At 33.9% G+C, this 15,600-nt stretch overlaps 1 protein-coding gene across 9 annotated transcripts in view; it reads left to right on the plus strand.

Moving 5' to 3' along the window:
- Positions 1 to 15,600, plus strand: part of Cntn1 (contactin 1) — a 343,845-nt gene that overhangs the window by 203,090 nt on the left and 125,155 nt on the right. For all 9 annotated transcript variants that reach the window (XM_046436255.2, XM_058576455.1, XM_058576457.1 and 6 more), the window contains 5 exons: positions 5,772 to 5,978; positions 8,970 to 9,069; positions 9,212 to 9,393; positions 12,183 to 12,307; positions 12,994 to 13,111. In XM_046436255.2, coding sequence (XP_046292211.1) covers positions 5,772 to 5,978; positions 8,970 to 9,069; positions 9,212 to 9,393; positions 12,183 to 12,307; positions 12,994 to 13,111 — 732 coding nt within the window. The remainder of the gene's footprint in view (positions 1 to 5,771; positions 5,979 to 8,969; positions 9,070 to 9,211; positions 9,394 to 12,182; positions 12,308 to 12,993; positions 13,112 to 15,600) is intronic.

Here is a 15,600-nt window from a genome sequence, read left to right on the forward strand (position 1 = left end):
GGGGTGTGAGGGGAAGGGAAGGGACACAGGAGTAAAAATGATGGTGGAATGAGATGCATATCATTACCCTAAGTACATGCATGAAGACATGAATGGTGTGAATATACTTTGTATACAAGAAGAGATATGAAAAATTGTGTTCTATATGTTTAATATGAATTTTAATGCATTATGCCATTATATATAACAAATTATATCATAAATTTGACTCTAGACATCTCTGTAGAGAATAAAACATAACAGGCTGTTATAAATAATTTTGTGTGGAATATATCAACCTGATGTGGGCATATGTATATACGCACATATGTACCTCACACAAAATTTTATATATATATACACACACACACACACACACACACATATATATATATATATATATAAACTATTATAAAAATACATATATAGAGATGATTACTTGAGAAATACAGAAATAATATATGAAATTTAAAATGTATGAAAACCTTTCAATGACAGAATAGGCATTTTCTGTGAAAAATAACCTTCCTAGCTTCATTGTCTTCCCCACAAACAAGGTAACAACCATGAACAGGCATGACTACATCTGAAATTCAATACTGAACAGGCATCATTACTTCACTCATGGACTTAGCAAATCTCTTATGAGCTCTCTGTACATAGCAGGTACTGGTATACCACAGTAACACCTCAGTTGAAGTAAAATAGAAAAGCTACCAGCTTTCATAGACATTCTTTTTTTTTTTAATTTTTAATTTTTTATTGTTGGTTGTTCAAAACATTACAAATTTTTTGACATATCATATTCCACACTTTGATTCAAGTGGGTTATGAACTCCCACCTTCACCCCATACACAGATTGCAGAATCACATCAGTTACACATCCATTGATTTACATATTGCCATACTAGTGTCTGTTGTGCTCCGCTGCCTTTCCCATCCTCCACCATCCCCCCTCCCCACCTCTCCCCTCCCCTCCCCTCCTCTCTCTCTACCCCCTCCACTGTATAACCCTGAGGGTCTCCTTCCATTTCCAAGCAATTTCCCTTCTCTCTCCCTTTCCCTCCCACCTCTCATCCCTGTTAAATGTTAATCTTCTTCTCCTGCTCTTCGTCCCTACTCTGTTCTTAGTTACTCTCCTTATATCAAAGAAGACATTTGGCATTTGTTTTTTAGGGATTGGCTAGCTTCACTTAGCATAATCTGCTCTAATGCCATCCATTTCCTTGCAAATTCTATGATTTTGTCATTTTTTAATGCAGAGTAATACTCCATTGTGTATAAATGCCACATTTTTTTTTTATCCATTCGTCTATTGAAGACATTCTGCTGGGACAGACAGACAGTAAGCAGGATGAAGAATTAAAAGATACGGCATGCTTTGTATTTTAGATATGTATTAGGGAGGAACACATAATGTAGGGAAGGGGAGGAGAGGGAGTTTAGGGAATGATTGAACTTTTAGATTGAGCCTCACTGAGAAGGGAACTTTGAATAAATGCCTGAAGAAAATGAAAAAGCTAATGGTAAAAGTGTCTGAGAGAAGGACATTCCAGGCAAATGTAGCAAGAAAGCCAGAGTGGTTCCATTAGAGTGAATAAGATTGAAGGCAGCAAGAAATGGAATGAGAGAGAAACTAGAGCCCCATGGTGGATCCTGTCATATATTGCAATTTGTTTGGCTTTTACTTTAAATGAGAATTGCACCAGAGGATTTTGAGCAAAGGAGTCATATAACATTACTTTGGTTATGAAAAGATAACTTGTTACTGGTAGAAAAAGATCAGAGGAATTACATACAATGGCCAAAAGTGGTAGCAGTATAGATGGAAAGAAAATTCTGGATATATTCCAGATAAATTGATATATTTAATTGTATATTTAATTTTACATGTCCTTGAGTTAAATTCAGCATTTATTTTGAGGAAGGAGACAAGAGGAATTAATGGTAGAACTTTATGTGACGTATATGAGAAATGCAGAAGTTAAGCATGGCTTCAAAAGTTCTGTCATGAGTTCCTGAATTGCCATTACTTAAGCTGAAGGAATAGATATGGACACATTAAATGTGAGATGTCTATTAAACTTCCAAGTGTAAGTCACATTGTGAGCTTTATATGTGTGGAGCTCACAGGTGACATCTGAGTTAGAAATATCGATCTGTGATTTATCATCATATATTTTTAAAGCCTTTGGCTGCATGTGATTACCTAGAAAATTAGAGTACATAGAAAGTGGGAGGAAGATTTCCAAGGTATAAGCTGAGATTTACTTAAAGTAAGTTCTGATTTCAGTCTCTATGATTTCTTAACCACTGTGCTGAATGAAGAATTTCATGGACCCAAAAAATGGTTTGGAGAAACTTAACATTAATAAACCAAGAGAATCAATTACCTCTTTGATAAAGATATATGAGCATATTTTGAAAAAAAAAACAAAATCTAAAACTAAGCTGTTTTTAAATGAGTCTAAGAAAATCATTAATCACAGAATAAAATCTGAGTAGCTCTTCATCTCCTTTCTATTTGTTATTATTAGAAGCTATATGATATCTTTAAACATTGCACATGGTACTGTCAACCATATATACTATCTCTATGCCATAAATCTTCTTTCCTCCTTAATGCAGTTAAATTGAAGTTTTGTGCTTTGAATCTTAGAACTTTATTGAACTGAGTGTGCAAAGGAATCTGTTGTTGGGTTTTGAATATGAACGAATATTATACATGGCCTTATTTATAGTTCTAAAGCCCTATTGCCCCAATGATAATCTGGGAATCAGTCTCACTGTCAGGTAAACTTGGTCATATCTATCTTGCTTTTCTAATTTAAACTTTGGGGATAATAACTCCTGTGCCATTTCTTCCACATAGCTTGTTTTGAGTTTCAAACTTAATAGTGAATTTGAAAATGGTAAAATAGATATATAATTTCTATGGATTATTATCAAGGTAAATAAAATAATATAAGTGCATTCAATATTTTAGGTCCATAAGTATTATTCAGTAAATCTTACTACATTGAGGATTTGGGGCTTTTATTTATTTATTTTGTATTTTGTATTTTTTGCAGTGGTAGGGATTGAACCCAGGGCCTTGTGCATTTAAGCACTGTACCACTGAGCCACATCCCTAGCCTAAGATTTTTAATGCATGACTGTAGAGATGTTGTCTCTCATTTATGCACAGGAAAAAAGATTCAAAAGGAAACATCTCATTTGTCATAGTCCTTACATTTTCCTCTGAGTTTAGGTACTGTAGTTTTCTAAGGGGAAATATTTGATCAGAACTATGCTACTTATTTATTAAGAACAATCACAAATGTACATTTCAGAATAAATACTTATTCAATTTTATAATAATACTTGATATACAACTGATTTTTAATGCCTAGCACAAAATAAATACTTAAAGAATATTTGAGGAATGAGCGGGTAAGAGAATGAAAGAGAAAATTAATTTGTTCATTAACTTGATTGTATATAGGTGTTGAGATTCATATGAAACTAAACTTGTTTACATTTTATTTTAGATAATTAATTCATAAGTGCATGAGTTTTTTTAAACTCCTAGACTTTTGAAAATTAAAATACAATGTTTTATTTATAGCCTATTTTATGTCAATATAATTATCAAAAATGGTTGAAATGTATCTCATAAAATATAAGCCATATCTTTGTATTTTTAGAGAATGAGAATAGGGAGAAAAATAAAAAGGCCATCAACTGAAGGGTGAGTTCTATTGATAAAATATAAAATACCTAACAATAGTTTTATATACGAATTCAAAAACTGGAAAAGGAAATGGGAATAGACTTATGAAAAATAATTCCTGCTATGTTGAATATGATTATGAAGGAATTTCAACAGACTAATAAAGCTCAGCACAAAAATAAACAAGAGCCAGAGAGCAGGGTAGAAAATATATTAACTCACAATGTGTATAAGTTGGTATAAATTTCTTTCTAAATATGTTTAACATACAATTTGCTGTGTTGAAGCACTAATCAGAAGCTCTGGCGATTTTGTTGGTGTAGGTCAACTATGCTGTCAAGGCTTCAAGGCTAGTTTTTATAAAAGCATGAAAATATTCTGAAAATGTTTGCAAATTACTCCTCCAGGGCACACAAAAGTACTTCAAGTGTGTTTCTAGGAGAAAGATACATTATTCAGCAAGGCTAAATAAGTGATGCAGTTCAAAGTAATACAATGAAAGTAGCTAAATGCACTGCAGTTGTCCAAAACAAAATTTCCCTCATAATATGCATGGTTCAGACTCTCCTGGGACAAGGGTTAGAAATCTTTTATATCTGTGGATAAAAGCAACATTTTAAAACATGTGCTGGCACTTACTCTTACTGAAAAATTAATTTTATGGTTAATTATTGTTTAATCCAGTCTATAGTGGTAGGAGAAAAACAGGCAATGGCTTTTTCAAAGATGGTTGATTTAATCAACTGCATGGAGTAGGGAAATGGCAAGGAAATATACAGAAAAAAAGATAATCCATTGAATCTTTGTGAGAACTAGATTAGGACTTAGCTCTTAATTGCTAAAATCATCTCATTGTTAAGTCAGGGAAACAGGGCACTTATAAGTATGGTCATGGCACAGTTTGTTTTGGTGATGGTGGGCAAGGAAGAAGGTGAATATATTGGTTTTGGCTCCTTCTTGCTGTATGGATTTTGGGAAATCACTTAACCTAGCAAGGCTTTTGCTCCTCTGTATAATAATGGGAGAAGACTTCTTCTTTTGTTGTAATGACAGTTGATATCCTCTGACACATTGCAGTTATTATTTTTGTCTAAGTGAAGTCCTTGTCATTAGGTCAAAATTTGTTAGTTGAATTTAGATTATATTACAAGTCCCACAAGAGCAAAGACCAAATCTATATTGTTTAATGGCACATCAGAGATCCTCAGTTTGTACAGTAAGCAAATTAGAGAATGTACACCTACATTTCTAATCTAATTAGAATCTGAATTTCTAATTACACTCTTCCTAGCAGCCACTGTCTTCCCTTGGACAATTTATATTAAAGGGAGTAATCATTTTGTGATCTAGAAGTATGCCTCATCCATAGTTTCATCATGTACTTTTGTTGAATGACTACTAGAATTTTTCTTCATGGCAGAAATAGAAAATGAGTGGCAAAGCAACAAATTAAGAAGGACATTCCATTTTTGATCTGTCTGGTATGATCAGCCAATGAAATTTCTGTGGCTGAGTAACCATATGATACATTTCCTAATATTTAAAAAACTAATAACATTCCATTCTGTTTTTACTTTTTAATATGACCACAACAGGTTATGCAAACTCATTTCTAAATTCACAATTTGAAATAGGAATACAGAAAGGAAAAAAGATATAAAGCCATAGTACGTTAAGTCATTTTGAACTTATTTACAAAATACAGTAGGGCAGACAGATTGTGGACTTTGGAATTATTAAATCTGTATTGAAGTCCTAATTGTACTTAGTGGTCATTAATTTACTAAACAAGTTTTTTAACTTGAGTTTCACTTAAACATATCAATGAAATGGAAATAAAAATGCCAATAGTTTGTACATTAATATAGATAAATAAATAAATGTAATTACTTAATACTTTGCTTATATTCATGAAAAATGATAGCTATTGAAGAATTTGTACCAAGTTTGTCTTGGTTCTCTTCTAACATTTGCTCTACCATAGCTTCTAATAGGTTATTTGACAGCTTGTGATTAGAAAAACAGAACCTTTGCTTTTGGAGAAGAGCTTAATATTTAGTAGACAATATTTTCTTCTAGATGATCTTAGCTACCGCTGGCTTCTAAATGAATTTCCTGTATTTATCACAATGGATAAACGAAGGTTTGTGTCTCAGACGAATGGCAATCTCTACATTGCAAACGTTGAGGCATCTGACAAAGGCAATTATTCCTGCTTTGTATCCAGTCCTTCCATTACAAAGAGTGTGTTCAGCAAATTTATCCCACTCATTCCAATACCTGAACGTAAGTATTTTATTTAATGCACTGTTTTTGCAAGTTTGTCTGTTTATGACATACCTATACTAAAAAGAAGAACAACTCTCCAGTGGGGAGGCCAGCCTGCTTCTTAGGTAGGATAATACAAAAGACAGGCATCTAAGTGGGGTGCAAAGCTTAATTCTTTGAGTTGTGATTTACCTAATAGAGCTTCCCTAAGATGGTTGAGTTCAGGTTAGCTTTCTATAGCTTAGGACTGATTCATTCCTCCAGTGCCAACTTATTGGTTGCAATAGGAGTTGCTGGCATCTGTTTTGTAGCCATTCCTACTTCTTTGTAAGTCCATAAAGAGACCAAATGATTAGATCTAAACAAACAATAGCAAGTACAGATGGGGGTGAGGGGTTGAAGAGCAGTTTTATTATTTTGCTATTTTGAAGGAAATATTTACATGATGCCAATAAGTAAATAAATAGCCTTCCCTGCTCTAATTCACATAGGGTGCTATGGACAGGTTCTTAGTGAACTAACTCTCTTTTAAAATTCACTGCTATTTAAGATAATCAGATCATACTATATTTGCTTTTTTTACCTTGATTTTTATCCCAGTCCTGCTGCTACATTAATATCAGTGATTTACAGCACCAGATGAAACACCAGCATAAGAGTTGACAGACAGCTTTGGTTCCTGTCTCTTCCAGAATACAGTGTGACAATGGGGAAAATGCCATAATGCCACTGAGATGCCAGATTTCTCTCTGTAAAGAAAGAGTGACATAATTAGTATTCAGTACATGTTGTTGACTTTCTGGCTCATTTTTTCTTCTTAGTCTTAGATACTCTCACTTCTTACTTCAGAGAGATAAAGAAACCATTGTGCAAAAATTCCCTGGATCATTCTTTCTACTCTCCCCAAGAAATATACTTGGCACTTCAACACTTCAGTTCATTTTCTTACTTCCTGTCTCTGTGGAAGAAATATTTCTCCTCCTGCTCAAACTTATTCCTCCTGTTGTTCTGGTTCACATCCCATTTGATTCAATTGATTCAATCACTTTTTTACTTTCTCTTATGATCTTCAAAATGTTATCTTCCTCATTCCCTCTGTATGTTCTTTGCATTCAAAGCAAACAACCTTGAATAATCACAACTTCTTGTTTCTCAATTGAAGGATACTTTTCAGCCCTCATTCTGCTGGATCTCTGACACTTCTTTTCTACCTCTTATGAATATTCCCTTCTAATTTCCTAGACTCTTCATCTTCTACTTGTTGCTATGACAAATTTTGCCCAGTGTTTTTCACCAGAGATTCTTCCTTCTTATGTGTCTCCCCTGTCATTTCCTAGGTATTCTTAGCTACTTACACATTTTTAATTGCTGCCTTATGAAGATCTCTTTAAATTTATGTCCTGAACTTGTCCCACAAAAAGTTTTCAAGGAGGTTAAGTCCAAAGTGTTCAGAACATACCATTTTATTTTTCCTAATGCCAGGAAGCATTTCAACTCATCAATTCCTCTCTTTCCTTGATATTCAGAACATCTAGTCCTTGGATCTTAATTAGTGTAAGCAATGGAGAGTTTTGAGAAAAATGTGAAATGCAGAGAGCCTGAATTAATAGGCCTGGGATATGACCTAGAAATTTCTAAGTTCACTGAACATTCTGGGTGATTCTGATACATTGGTCTTTGATCTATACCTTAAGAAACATTGATCCAAGGAGAGTCCTCTTGATTCCACTGTTCAAATACAATTTTTGTCTGGTCTTTCTTTTCTGTTCTCATTTTTATGTACCCCAGGTCTAGCCCTCACCTATTTTCCCAGAATTAATTAACCAACCTTCTTTAGATCTCTGTCTATGCCTTCTATATTTATCCTTTCCATGTTCCATCTTTTAAAACAGCCAAAAAAATCTTCTTTGTAAGCCAAAGGTAAGATCCATTCCTGCTCATGCTTGCATGGGTGGTGGAAATGGGATTCCCCTCAGTGGAGTGGGCTGGCTGAGAAATAAAAGCTAAAAAAAAAAAAAAATAGGACAATGAAAAAACCACAGTACACAGAAAGTAGTTTCAAAAGCAGGGGCAGGATGGGCAAGCGGATCATGTGGATGGAGCTTCTAGAATCTGGCAAAATGGAGCCTGCACCTGCTTTATTTATATTGGGAAACATCAAAGGCTCTCCATAGAATGTTCTTCACCAAAAAAGGTTACAGGTGGGCTGTACAGTTCTCTACAGGTTACACCCATCTCCAGAGCAAATATGAGGTATCTTCCTAGTAGAGAGGAGACAAAGCTCACGTGCATTGGGCAATCTGTTGCTATGGGAGAGCTACAGATAGTTCGCAATGCCAAACCAAATCTCTCTGGCTGCCATATTCAGAGAAGATCCTCATGTAATTCATGGGTAGCTTCCTGAAATCCATATTACTTCTGTTATAAGTCTCATGGATAGTTAGTGAGAAATCTCAAAAGTCTTTTTTCAGGCCTTTTACATTGTGGGTTAAAGCTGGTCTTCATCTAAATATATTTTAACATCAGTTGAGTTTCCAGACCTTTGCACAGCCTTTATTTCCTGTTTGCCTTCATCTTTTTGGACACTTCTTTCATCCTTTCTCCATTTTTTTTTTCTGGTCTTGCCTCTTTATTTTTCATTCTCTTCTCCCCATTCTTTCCCATTTCCTTTCTTCTTTTTCTATCTTTCTGATTCTTGTACACCATGGATCATAATGTTTTATACATATTTGATGCTCCTGAATGACTCCTTGAATTTTTGAAGTGAATTGAGTCAGATTGATTATATGGGGCTCAGAATGAGTCCATGTTAACTGAAAATGCTTGATGAACTTCATACTTTCATGTACTAAATAAAAATAAACAAGTCTATATAGTGTGACATGATCAGTGCCTGTATGGAGAAAAGCTTTCCATATTGAAGTAGTTCTAAACCTACAAAAGTCACAATGTTAAATAAAATCACTATTGTGTTTAATAATTCATTGATATTGTTTCTTTTAATATTAGGAACAACAAAACCATATCCTGCTGATATTGTAGTTCAGTTCAAGGACATATATGCATTGATGGGTCAAAATGTGACTTTAGAGTGTTTTGCACTTGGGAAGTAAGTATACTTTGCATTAACACATCTAGAAAAATATTAGTTTTTGAACCATTTCAAGAAGTAAATAATGTAAATATTTAACTATAAACACAAATGTCTTTTAAGTGTTGGATTTTTAGCTCTTGTATCTTTTAATTTAAAGTCCTGTTCCTGATATCCGATGGCGGAAGGTTCTAGAACCAATGCCAAGCACTGCTGAGATCAGCACCTCAGGAGCTGTCCTCAAGATCTTCAATATTCAGCTGGAAGATGAAGGCATATATGAATGTGAGGCTGAGAATATTAGAGGAAAGGATAAACACCAAGCAAGAATTTACGTTCAAGGTGAATATTTTAATTTTCTATAAATTTAATTAATATTTTATTCAGAGACATTTTAATTGCTATATATTGATTAGTAGTTTTAAAAGCAGTCATATATATTACATTATACATAAATGTTAAATATTTATCTCATGTCTAGTTAAGTCAAAACTGAGCTATAGAAGTTATAAATTTATACCTTTAGCATCATTGTTAATAGACTGATATAGTAGTGTTCATGGTAATTTTCACTTTCATTAACTTAATTTCAGTTAATGTAGCTCATTTACTCTTTTCAACATTCTCTTTTATTCAGTACTTTTTATTTATAGAAGAATCTATGTATTATGACTTAGTTTGATTCAGTGGTTTGCAAACTTTTCCATGTATCAACATCACCCAGAGAAGGAGGGCTTGTTAAAACACAGGTTTCTGGGCCCCATCCTCAGAATTTCTGACTCAGAAAGTCTACTTTAGGCTTGAGAATTTGTATTTGTAATAAGTTCCCAGAAGATGGCGATGCTGATAATCCTAGAATCACACTTTGACAAACATTGATGTAAGGAATCATTTTCCTTTGACAAAATTATTTCGGCAAAAGTTTTCCAATCTCACACATTAAAATAAACTCATATTTTTTTCAGGCAACACTTGAAACTTTTCAGGATGAAATCATTTTTGTAATGTTCCATTATATAGAATAAGCATCTAAGGCTTCAACAAGATCCTTCATTTTCAACTTTGGCTAGTGCTCCACTTCTTCTCGTCTCCCCCAAAATATAACAAAAATCTTGACAGAATTATTTAAACTCTAAAGATGTTGTCTCCATCTCCAATTTTCACTTCTCTTCAGTGCACTCCAATTTGATTTTCAACTACAACTTTCTGCTAAAACTTTTCTTTTTATAATCATTGATCACATCCATGTTGTTAAAGCTGATAATCAATTTTCCTTTGTCCCTTATTAGATCTGACAGTATCAGGGACCACACTGGCACCCTCCCTTCTCCATGATTCACTTTCTGTACTTGGCATCTGGAATACACACTTATCAACTTCCTCATGTACTCCTCTCATTCTCCTTTGCCATGTACTAACTCTGTGCCTTTCTAACATTGGTGTGATCATGGTTTAGTCTTTGCACCTCTTCTCTATGTTCCTCATTCCTTTTTATGGTCTTCTCCATGCTCTATACCCTGAGAGCACTAACGCTGACATTTCTTCTGAACCACAGATTTGCATACCAAATGGCCTACTAACATGAACTTGCACATATCAAATGTACATGGAGTGGCATTGTAAGTGGGGAGAAATTCCGGTTAGATCTCTTAAATTTTTATATAAAGCTACAATTTTTTACCAGTTTTCTAATGTGTGTAGATATTTTTTTTATTCAATACATTAAGGAAATTGCACTCCAGGTTATCAGAGAAGTACAAGTTTGAATATTAGAATATTTTGAATATTCTAATATCTAATGCCTTAAAAGGACCAAAGTGATACAGCATGTATTTAAGGGAACTATTATTTCTCCTTTTCTAATGAGACAGATTAGGTTTTTTCTTTAAGTATAATCAAACCACCAGAAGACTAAATAATTAAACTATGTACAGAATGTATCAAGTTGATTCACTTATTTATATTCTTAATTGTATTATGTAACATGACACTCATGTGTTACCTGTGTGAGGACAATGCAGGGAAGAGGCTGGCATTCCTACTTCAAGTGTTGCTAAGATTGTGTACAAAATAAAACCTGCATCAATAAACATGAACATACCTACTAACATTCAACTTTTAAAAAAAAATTATCTCTCTATATATGTTAGACAAATAAAATAGTTAATTAAAATGCATTAAATTATATTATATATACTATAAAAATTTATATAGATGTATACATTTATGTAATGTTGATAGGGTTTGTTGAGATCATTAAATTCTGTTTTTTAAATTAATATAAATGTTAAGTGCTTCTTATGAGATGTGTGTATTACTTTTGTCAAAAATGAATGAGTTTTAATTTTTCCACACACCACTCAGGATTTTCTCCCCATACTTTTTAAAAGTTTACATCAGTTCATTTACATGCATCTAGGTGGATGATTTAGATAACTGACATATTCAATAAGACTATCAGATTGCTCATGTGCTTGCTCTCTAGAGTTATTTATTTTTCCTTCTTCTAGGAAATTTCTAGAATTTTTGCACTGTAAAACTGTTAAATAAATCAGATCAAATAAAGAGTCTGAGATACATTTCACTGAGTCATGGGTTTTGCCAGTCATAGCGACTGTGTTTAGTTTCTAATATGGAAAGCACATTTCAGTGACCAGGTCACTGGGTATCACAGTGGTCAACAGATGAAAGCTCCAAAAGTAAGATAATGTATACTTGAGCTACTTAAAAAGAAAATCAAATCTTGAATCAGAAAAATATGATGTCAAAATGAATTAAGACATAATTAATTGATACATAATTCTTTAAAATCTCAATTTTCCCTTTAACAGATTTGAAAGATTTAGATTGAAGGAAAAAAATAAATCTTATGTGAATTAGCTTTCCAACAAACATGCTTTACAAATAGAAAAAATAATTGCTAACTAAATTGCAGTTACCTCATGCTGTGGTGATGTAGGATTTGCATAGAACGCAGACCTGTGCAAATACAGTGTTAATAGCTCTAACACTGATTTTGGACACATGCCATATCTAATGTATTTTCCATAAGAATATTAACAAAATGTAATATTTACACTCTTGTGATTGTGATGAATATTGAGACATTTAAAGTTTTCTTTGCTTTTTAGCATTTCCTGAGTGGGTAGAACATATCAATGACACAGAGGTGGACATCGGCAGTGATCTCTACTGGCCTTGTATAGCCACAGGGAAGCCCATCCCTACAATCCGGTGGCTGAAAAATGGATATGCGGTATGTAGGTTCCAGCGTTGTGCTGTCTCTGAGTCTACATTTAAGCAACATTTCAGGGTAGTCCTGGGATAAACTTAGCAGAAGAGTCAGGAGAGTCAAAAGAGTAGGGGTAATGGGCCCTGAAATACAAAAGCTTCATTAAAAAAAAAGAAAGAAAGAAAGAAACTGAATGTTACGTATCTTCTTTCAGTTTAAACAACTTTCTGTAATCTTATCTTTACCTTCTCTCTTTCTCTCTCTCTCCTTATTTTTCCTTTGTTCCACTTTTTTCCCTTCTTCCTACTCATCCATCTCCACTACCTGATATTGTCCCCTTTTTCTTGCCATTGTTTGCCTGAATCCCACAGAAACAGAGGTAAGAGAGACGCTCTTAAGTCCTACCTTTAGCCCTGGGGACAAGTAGCAGCAGTGGGATCCTTGTCTACTTTCCCACTGTATTCTCCCAGCTGGTCCAAGAGGGAAAAAGGTGGACTCTCGGCTCTGTAAGATGAGTAGAACAAGAGCCACTGGGCATGGTAAGTGGGTTTTTCCTCCCCAGGCCATGAAATTCCCACTCTTCACATCTTAGGTAATAGTGGGGGCAGATGAACATAACATAGCTGAATTAAAAGATAAGCTCAAGCCTAAATGAAAGCATTTCTATTGAAGTTTATGGAGACGGTGTGTTTTACTTTTATTCCTTTCAGTATCATAAAGGGGAACTGAGACTATATGATGTGACTTTTGAAAATGCTGGAATGTATCAGTGCATAGCTGAAAACACCTATGGAGCCATTTATGCAAATGCTGAGTTGAAAATCTTGGGTCAGTATCATCTCTAATTTCTCTTCAATGTTTATCATGAAAATTACATGTAAAGTATTCATAGATTACATTTAATCCACATGATTTTCTCTAATTACTTAACTCAATAATTTTGGAAATGTGGTTTAGAATGGAATGGTATTGTCTTTGTTTTCACTGAGGACTAAGTGAAGAAGAATAACTCTTTAAAGTTGTCTTATGTTGTTTGAAAATTCCCAGTGCATGTAAATTACTTCATAAATCGCAAACTTTTTTAAACTGTAAGAAGCTGTACTCTCATCATTTTGAGAAATTATGGAGTGTAATGGGTTTTGAACATTTTTAAAATGGTAAAACAAAATTACCTGTGCCACTTTTGACAAGTCTTGTCTCATAAATCTGAGCAGCTAAATATTGGCCTAACAGTGAAGACTAACACTCCAGCACTGCCTATAATCTAGCCTCAGATGAGTCTTTACCACTTTGGAGCTTTACCAGTCCCTGAGTCTCATGCTACAGTTGCTATTCCACACCTTCAGGCTCTTCTGGAAGTCCCTTCCCCACCCGGATTTCTACTTTCATAGTGTTATTTTAGTTTCTGTGAAAATAGAAATCCTTTGGCATAAAGTCTTTCAACTTGCCATTCACACTTAAAACTATCTCCGCACCACCCCTGTCTTCTCAGTACTCTTCATCCAGAGAAGGAGGTGTCTCTTCCATTCCTCTACCTCTATTTTCATTGTTTTTTACTTTTCCTGTTATATTGTACCAGTAACTATTCCTTCTCTTATATGTGTGCATGTATGTGTGTACACATGTTCTTTTAAGATATCTCTTCTAGTCATATTTTATTTTGGAACACTCATCTCTCTTGTCTTTGGTGACTTCCAGTTCTCAGAAGTCCAAGACCATTTCTTCTCCATCTCTTTCACTGTTCTCTTTCTATCCCCTCCTCTGTCTGGATACAAATATTGCCCTCTCCCAGAGTTCAGTTCATCTGGTTCCATTCCATTTCCTTCCTGTATCTATTCACATAGTCTGTATAATTATTCCTGGATAACTATTATTATTATTATTGAAATTCTTACTCAATTTCTTCCTCTCCCATTAATTATCATATCATTTCCATCTCTATCCCAGATACTTATTCTCAGCTTCAGACTCAATATAAATACTTTCTAGAAGAGATGTTCATCCATATAACCCAATAGACAATTCAAAATCAGAGTGTCTAAAACTGACTTCATTATTTACAGCCACATCTTCTCTCCTCCAAGATTCTCTGTTCTGAAGGATGGTAGAGTCTTCCTGGTGTCTTTCCCACATCTGGTACATCCACCAAACTTCTCCAGTTCACACCAATAATCTCTCTCAGATCTTTCACATTTTCCTTGTTTTCATTACAACCACTTTAACAAAGTTCTTACTGTGTCACATCCTTTTCACATCATTTGAAGGAGTTTACACAAGGCTTGTTCATACATTAAGTAATGAATCCATGTAGTCAGGCTTCCTCTTCTAGAATTGGTTATTGAAAACATAAAGAAATGACTCAATGTGGCCAATTTTATTCTTGCTGCATCAAAAGGAAACTCTCAAAAACACGTGTAGAACTGCAGATTGAGTGAATCTAGAAGACAATAAGAGATGAGAAAATTTTAGGAAAGTGTTAAGGAATCTTCAAAAAAAGTTTAGGTGGCACTAATTTTAACTTTCATTGCCATTTATTATAATGCTGAAGATCATACTCCATTTCTTCCTCCCTAAAGTGTAAATTCCTTGGTAATATATTTACTCTAGTTACGTTGTGTTTGAATCAAGCAAGCATCGCAGTTCAAATGTCTTTGGTGCAAAGGGGTGTGAAATCATTTTGATGCTTAACAAAACAAATTAGGTGAGATTGATTCTTTCCAAAATGTAAACTTTCTGTTTTCTGCTGAAGTTATTATTTATCTTGAGATATTTAAAAAAGAAGTGTGAAAACTCACTAGATGAGACTGAATGATCTCTCTATATTCAAGCTTAAAGTCTTTAATCTTTTAATGACTATCAATACAGTAATTAAGCAAACTATTCACCCATTGAGTCTCACATAAATAGTTCCAGGACATCTTTATGTTAGTCTCAATTTATTCTTATATTTTATACCTTTAGGAACAGTGCTTCTATCTCTGTCTTGCTCTTTTTCTTCCTGAATTATCCACTTAATTCATTCATTCTTCCACCAAATATTTATTGAGTGTCTACATCAGATACCATTCTTCTAAGAGAAGGTGCATGTGATACAATAAAGAACAAAAGATAAGCTATGTGTCATACTTTCTATTTCTTAGTTAAGGAAAAATATTCCCTCATTCCTTCCTACTTCCAAAATGTGTAGAAATGCAGTCTAGATTCTATTTCTAGAAATCAAAATATCAGATAAAATGAGGTCATTTAATGGACTTCAATTCACTAAAAACTAACCTATAGATGTTCTTATTTTCTAGATGTACTTCAATTTAAAAAAC

Source organism: Marmota monax, unplaced genomic scaffold, assembly GCF_021218885.2.
Source record: "Marmota monax isolate L192 unplaced genomic scaffold, Marmota_monax_Labrador192_F-V1.1 WCK01_AAM20220418_F8-fsc00012, whole genome shotgun sequence".
NCBI classification, from domain to species: domain Eukaryota; kingdom Metazoa; phylum Chordata; class Mammalia; order Rodentia; family Sciuridae; genus Marmota; species Marmota monax.